The sequence below is a fragment of the Quercus robur genome, chromosome 4 (assembly GCF_932294415.1).
Source record: "Quercus robur chromosome 4, dhQueRobu3.1, whole genome shotgun sequence".
Classification (NCBI taxonomy): domain Eukaryota; kingdom Viridiplantae; phylum Streptophyta; class Magnoliopsida; order Fagales; family Fagaceae; genus Quercus; species Quercus robur.
In genome coordinates, this window is record NC_065537.1 from 24,444,960 (window position 1) to 24,452,720 (window position 7,761).

The 7,761-nt window shown below is 35.8% G+C and overlaps 1 protein-coding gene across 9 annotated transcripts in view; it reads right to left on the reverse strand.

Moving 5' to 3' along the window:
- LOC126720928 (receptor-like protein 6) overlaps window positions 1-7,761 on the reverse strand; it is an 81,358-nt gene extending 73,597 nt beyond the window's left edge. For 5 of the 9 annotated variants that reach the window (XM_050423853.1, XM_050423852.1, XM_050423848.1 and 2 more), the window contains exons 1-2: window positions 4,639-7,761; window positions 4,016-4,489 (exon numbers count right to left, since the gene is read on the reverse strand). In XM_050423853.1, the coding sequence (XP_050279810.1) occupies window positions 4,751-7,669 (2,919 nt within the window). In that variant the 5' untranslated portion in view covers window positions 7,670-7,761 and the 3' untranslated portion in view covers window positions 4,016-4,489; window positions 4,639-4,750. Of the gene's footprint in view, window positions 1-978; window positions 1,615-1,663; window positions 1,830-3,983; window positions 4,490-4,638 lie in introns of those variants that run through there. The other 4 variants (XM_050423855.1, XM_050423856.1, XM_050423854.1 and 1 more) reach the window with 4 other exon arrangements.

Here is a 7,761-nt window from a genome sequence, read left to right on the forward strand (position 1 = left end):
TAATGGACAACAAAATTGAAATCTCTGGTGCCTCGGTCCGCAAACATTAGAGGAAATCCAAGGTATCGATCAAAGCTGTGAATAAAATATAGCCCTTCTTCATTGTTTGTATTCAAAACAAAAACCCGACGATGCATAATCATTTCTTTTTCCTCACTTATTATTAGCTTAAAGTAGCATATTCAAGGTATTTTATTAAGTTGAATTTGAATAATAAATTGGACATTTATTTTAAATTTTCTCTATCCTTCAAATGATTTTACATTTTTAGTTGTTAGCTTGAAATTTGCTAATCTATTCATTTGACTAGTTCCATTTTGACTAAGTTATGTTGTAGGCTATCAGAAGATATGTAAGAATCATAAGCATGTACTGGTTCGATACATTCTAAGGATGTTCCCTTTCAAAGAATGACTAATCCAAAAGAAGAAAAAACTCTGGTACAACTTCCCTATAGAACCACATCCATTTCCACATAGGTCTCCATGGCAAAAGCAATTTGTAAATCCAATTAGTCGAAACAACTTTAGTTAACCAAAAATAGTTAAAAGTCCCTTATAAGTTAAAACGCCTCTATAATATTTCCCAAATAGCTAACAAATGAACAATGTTTCAATACATTTATTGAGCACTGCTTATCAACAATCCAATTTCAGCCAATTTTTAATTCAATTCTCTCTTCCTCACTTACACTCTCTCCCTCAAATAGACCAAGCTCTCTCTCTCTCTCTCTTCCTTTGAATAAAACCTCCATAGCTAGTCAATAAATATTGAGGTTGATGAAGGCGTATGCTTGTTAAAATAGTAAAAGTAGAGTTTTTAGAGTTAGTTTAGCTAAAATTGTGTAGAGTCTAATGTGAATGCTCCAGGGCCCCAATTTAAATTGATACATTATGAGCTCCCCAAATAATAGTTAGCTTTTGGTAACATTCCAACCGTTGGAATTCTATATTTCTAAAGAATTCAACAACCATAATATATTTCTACTCTATGCCATTGCCATTATATAGAGACTCAAATTAGTACACGCAAGAAATGTAGAAATCGCTTTGTCTACAAGCAATTATTGAACTTAAAGAGAAGCTTATATGAAAAAATAAAGATGTCAAGAGTTCATTATTGTCAACACTGTCACTTAGTAACCGACCATAGGCAAGAAGCAATTTCGTCAGACCTGACCTGGAAATCCAGTCAAAACATTAAGCTCTGACATCTTCATCATTGCCCAAGAAAAGTCCATTCGGAAGGTTGATCCATCATTTGAAGCATAAGCCCTTACCAGTCTTGCGATATTCTCATTAGCCAAAAACTGCTGATCAGCTAAAAGGAGTCCTCTCCCCTTTAATGATTGGCTGTGAATTCATGCAGGCTCACTCATTTCCAATGATTCCATTGGTTAAGAAGAAGGCTGAGTGTTGGTCCTATTACTATCTTAGCACCTTATTCTCATCTCAGTGAGGAAATCAGCAGCTACGGTTGGTTCAGGCTGCCCTATCCCCTTGAAGTCAGAGAGGCGTTTCTGTATGAACTCCCAGCCAATCTTCCCAATGTTGCATGCACCTTCAGATGATCAAAAACTAATGCAAACCAAAGAACATTTCAAACTCTTTTCAACTGCAAAAAACAAGTTTGTAAAATGAGAAAAGGCCTAGCTAGTAAGTACCTAGAAGATTGACTATTGCTCTTCCATCAAAACCTCTAAGGGCAAAAAGGTGAGGTGTCTGTGTTATATTATCACCGGGTCATGGAATCTCAGCCAGTCCTTCATTGAAATATGAATGAGTGCTGTCCCTCCGACCTGTTAACACTGGATAGAAAGGGCCACCAGCCTGTAATAGTTTTCACCAGAGAATTCCAATAAAAAGAGCAGCTAGATATTGCAAAATAAATAATATATATAAGAGAACAGACAAAAGCACAAAATAGCTATGCTTAGCTTGGCTGGTAAGAAGTGGAGGTAAAGGATTTGGAAACCATAGAAAAAATAAAGGAAAAAAAAAATCAACTCAACCAAGTGTATTGTAATTAGTTGACTGCAATAAGTTGAGTCTCTTGATTTCCAAGGCTAAGAACTGGAAAAAGAAAAATCAAATTTGTTAATTATGTATGAGATGTTTTTTCAAAAAGAGAAAATATATATGCGTGTAATATATGTATGAGATTTTATGAAATATTAGTATATTTAATTATGTAAGAGATTTTTATGAGCCTTTGATTTGTTTAATTAAGTATGATAATTTATGATCCTTCGTATTTTTTATATTTTATTTTATATCTTTTATTGGTTTCAAAATTCAAGGTATTCAATTATTTTCATTTGTTTCAATGAGCAAAGGTTAAGTGGTCTATTAAGGTATATGTACAAACACTCAAAGACGCAGCTGTTTTGAACTTTTAATTAACTATATACAGAGAGTGCCAGTGCCTAAGCATAACTTAGTTCAATATATGGAGTGGGAAAAATAAATGATCATTGAAAGGGAACTGCCAAATGAGGAGATTCACTTAATATAAGGACACAAAGAACAAACATAAAAAATGAAAACTATGTAATCGGGGAGAATATAAATTATAGACACAAACGCAGTTTACGCATTGCTAAAAGACAGAAGTCGCTATTTCAAAACAAATAAAAAATGTAAGAATTAATAGAGAAAAACTTCATATTGCATTTAAAAGACAATATTATGATAAAATCTCTAAGCAGAGCTACTAACTGAAAAGTTTCCAGGAACAAACCATCTTCAAGACACAAAAAAGATAAGCAATTTAATTTTGCTAAATAGCTACCAGAGTCAAGGATACGTAGTCATACGATAGGGAAAATATTCTGTGAGCTACTGATAAATGGAATCAATCACAGTCTGCATATCCAAAACTAAGTCCCAACCTCTAAAATTGGTTTTTTGACAACAGTCGTGCCTCTCAAAACTTTTGGAAATTTGAGTTTGCATCATACAAGCTCTCTCTCAAACGACCAGAGGTAGCAGAAATGACACTTTTGACGGCATCAGCAGCACTTCTAACCTTCAAATTTGAAGAAATTAGATTCTCAAGTAACAGATGAAGAGATGAATGAAGACATCCATAACAAGAAAAATCTTCTCCTAGGCATAAACTAAAGATGCCTATTCCTTGAACTATAACCAATTTGACAAAAAATAACTATAATCAGTACCACCTAAAGCCATTAAGGAGAACCTGATAAATTGAAGCAAGATTCACTAAAAGAAATAAGGGGAAGGAAAACGTAAATTCAAGTTGTAGCATAGCAATCACAGAAGAAGTGTAACCTGTCGATTGAAGATGATGGTTTGGATTTGGGTGAATGGATCCCAACTATAGCATTGTTAAATGTGCATAACAAATAGCATACCAAAACCATCAGCAGGCATGAAAAGTGTAATTGAATACTAATTGATAACAATAAAACATAATGGCATCTGATTAAAAGCTATTCCTATGAGCAACTTTTGAATTCTACTTAGTGATAAAAGCAATAAAAACAATTATAGACAGATCAATTTCTTTGTTTTGAGACACAGAATTGTAGAGTTTCCTAGTTCTGAAGTTCAAACTCAAAATGAATCAACTAACGTCTCAAGGAGACGATGAATAATCCGCCAAAACTCGTTAGACCACAAACACCTAATTGGAATTAATTTGGATATTATTATCACAGCATACATTATGAGCTCCCCCAATATTACTGAACTTTTGATAACATTCGAAACATTAAAATTCTAAATTTCTGATGAACTCAACAACCAAAACATATTTGCATGCAGTTTTAACTAGCTATTTCATCATTGTGACCATGACCAATGATGTCATTGCCTTTATATATAGACTCAAATTAGCACAGGCAATAAATGTAGAAGTCACAGCATCTACAATCAAACATAGAACATAAGAGAAATTAATATGAAAGAATAAAAATATCAAGAGTTAATTATGGTCAAGACTGTCACATAAAAACTGACCAAAAGCAAGGAGCAGTTCCGTCAGACCAGACCTTGAGATTGAGTAAGAACATTAAGCCCTGACATCTTCATCATTGCCCAAGCAAAGTCCATTCAAAAGGTTGATCTGTCATTTGAAGCATAAGGCTTACCAGTCTCATGGTCTTCTAATTAGCCATCGATTGCTGATCAGCAAAAAGAGTCATCCCCCCTTTTTCAAGCTCTGAGAGTAGTGAGTGTCCAAACTTGACCCAGATGACATCTGGGATGACAATGCCTGCAAAAATGACATCCCCACTGCAGACACACTCATTCCAATGATGTGAAGAAGAAAAATGAGTTGTGGTCCTATTACTGTCTTGGCACCTCATTCTCATCTCAGCGAGAAAAATCAAAAACTATAGTTGGGTCAAGCTGCCTGGTCCCCTTGAAGTTAGAGAGGTGTTTCTGTATGAATTCATAGTCAATCATCCCAATGTTGTGTGCACCTTTAGATGATCAAGAATCCAATACAAGTACATACATTCCTGACAAGTGGAAAGGAACCTTTATTTATTTTTATTTTTTAAATCAAGTGGAAAGAAACTTAAAAATTAAACAATTTAAAAAGAAATTATAAAGGAACCAAAATTATGAAACAGTGTATTTTCTAATATATTAGTATATAAGAATATACCTAACACCAGTGTTTGCATATATCAAATTCTTCTTCAATGAGTTTCTCCATGAGCATTCTTCATGGATCTTTGTATCTTGTTATGTCATTCTCCAAAAACAATATTCAATAGTCATTTCGGTTTTCCACTTGAGAACCCAAGATAACCCAAAAACAATCCAAACACAAATCCACAGCCATACCCCAATAATACAACTTTCCAATGAAAACCATTTTCAAATTTGAAATCATCTTCTTGAATGGTGGATGGTGGTGGTGGTGGTGGTGGTCCCTCGTCAATGCCACAAGCTTTTGTCATTGGAAATCCACATAACCCCCGGTTACCATTGAAAGAATCATTTGTAAATGTATTGAATTGTTTACCTTGAGGTATCTGACCAGAAAGATAGTTTTTTGATAGGTTTAAAACTGCCAGTGATGTTATATCTACTAATTGTATAGGAATTTCACCTGTGAGCTTGTTTGAGGAGAGATCTAACCATTCAAGATTGGTTAAATTTCCCAACGATGGAGGCACATGACCTGAAAGATTATTGTGCGAAAAATTAAGCCCCTTCAGTGACCGAAGCTCTCCAATTGCCTTTGGAATTTCTCCTTTGAAATTGTTGTTGGAGAAATCGATGGTTGTGAATAGACTTTGGATTTTTACCAATTCAATGAAAAACCCTTTCATTGCCACTGTCACGGAATCTTGATAATAATCATCACCCATATATTTCAATTCACCTTTGTTCACACTCGCATTCATCATGGCTTTTAAATACTTAAAAAGGTTTGTCGGCAAATGCCCATGGAACTCATTTTGAGAGAGATCTATGATTCGCAAATTTGGGAATGGAAATTTGGTCTTGGGGTTGCCTAAGGCACCATGAAAGTAGTTTGATCTCAAGACAAGAACCCGCAACTCTGGAAGAGTTTCCAACCAAAGAGGGAAGGTGCTATTAATCTTGTTGTTACCAAAATCTAGAACTTCCAACTTTCTACAACAAACCAATGATTGTGGCAATGACCCTTCAAATTGGTTGCCATTAAGTTTAAGACTTCTCAAGCGACATCCCTTTGCAAATTTCATTGGGAGGGTGCCATTAAGATTGTTATTTTGTAAATCCAGATCTATGAGATTGTCACTAAAGTTTCGAAAACATGGAGGAATCATGTTACTCAATTGATTATAAGACAAATCAAGGTACTCAATAGAACTAAGATTGCAAAATGAGGAAGAGATTTGTCCAGTTATATTATTCCTGGAGACTGAAAAGAAAGATATGCCTAGTGGAGGGACTGGAAGTGGTCCTTGAAGCAAGTTAGAACGAAAATCAAAATATCCCAAGTTCTTCCACGGAAGGTGTCCTACACTTGTCAATGAGTTGTATGCAAGATTCAAGTAAGACAATGAATCCTTCCCCACCTCCAAAAACCACTTTGGAATATTACCTTTGATTTGGTTGTGGGAAAGGTCTAAGAGGTCAATATATTCTGCAGTTTGTAAAAAGTGTGGAATTTCAGTTATGTTGGAAGAAGACAACTGTAATAAAACAATTTTGGGTAAGATATTGGTGGCAAAGGTGAAGGAGCTTGGTGACAAGAGAGGATTATTTGACATTCCAAGATGTTCAAGATTTTCGAGCTTAAAGAATATTTTTGACTCCACATTGCCACTTAAATTATTGAAGGAGACAACTAGAGTACGAAGGCCCACCAATTTAGAGATTGACAATGGAAGGGGACCACTTAGGTTGTTATTATTCAACCAAAGACTAACCAATGAGTTATGCTGGAAATCGCCAATATGCCCAGTGAATTGGTTATAACCAAGATCTAAGTAACGCAAAGATGGTATTGTATACACCCAAAATGGTATTGTCCCATTCAATAAGTTACCACATAAGGTGAGAGATTCTAGATTGGAAGGAATCTTGTTGACTAGTTGACTATTAGAAGAATTATTTGAAGAGAAAATTTGGGTCAAGTTTGTCGGAAGCTGCCCTATGAAATTGTTGTATGAGAGATCTAAGAGAGTAAGAACTTCAAAGTTTAGGAGGGACCATGGAAACTGACCACCAAAGTTATTATTTGAGAGGGCCAAAGAAGTGATTTGTGTGAGATTAGGAAGAAATGTTGGATATGATCCTATGAAATTGCAATTACTGAGGGACAATTCTTTTAAGGACTTGAGATTGCTTATTAAATTAGGTAAGTTGATTGGGAATTCGGTTCCAGAGAGATACAAGGACTTGAGAGGAGTACTCCAGTTATACGTTGGAAGGGAACCGGTGAGATTGTAGTTGTAACCTAACTCAAGCAGCTGGAGGTTTGGGAGGTGGAATATATTATCTGGGAATCTCCCTTTCAATCCACAATTATAAAGACTAAGAGATGTCAAAGAGGAAGACAAATTCATGAAAGAATTGGGTGAAACAGAATACATGTTAACCTCATCCAAAAAAAGTTCAGTTAGATGGGTTAGGTTTTGAACAAGCCTTTTCAAATTAGGCGTTTCTATTCTCATGTCATCATTCACAGAGAGATGAAGTGAAACCAGTTTGGATAAGTGGGAGATTTCGGAAGGGACATTACCAGCAAAGGAGGACCAATTGAGGTTGAGATGCGTCATGTTCGCAAAGCCACCAAACTTAGATGAAATTGCGGAGCCATGGAAATCGTTGAAAGCGAGGTTGAGCCGCTGGAGATGGCGAAGAGAGAAAAGGGTGGAATTGGGATGGATGGGACCTTCAAGGCGACTGCAACTGAGGTCGAGACCAATGACATGACCTGTCATCGTATCACAGGTGACCCCATCCCACCCACAACAATCTGTACCCATTTTCCACGAATTCTTCGGAGGATGAGAATACAAATGACAAATATAACGAGAATCGCCGACAGAAAAAGAGTTTCTGAAATGGAGCAAAGCAGAGGATTGGTGTGAATGGCAAAGAGGCGTTGATGAATTAAAAGAGAGAGAAGAGGAACAATTATTAGGTTGAGAAAGCAAGAGGAAGCAAATGAGTAAGAGTAATACCCGCTCCATATTTGCTCTGCTCTGGCTGGTTTTAGAAATCAGATTCAGAAGGAATGATAAGAAATATTTTGGGTGCTCTTTTAGGAAATGAGATGGCAGAG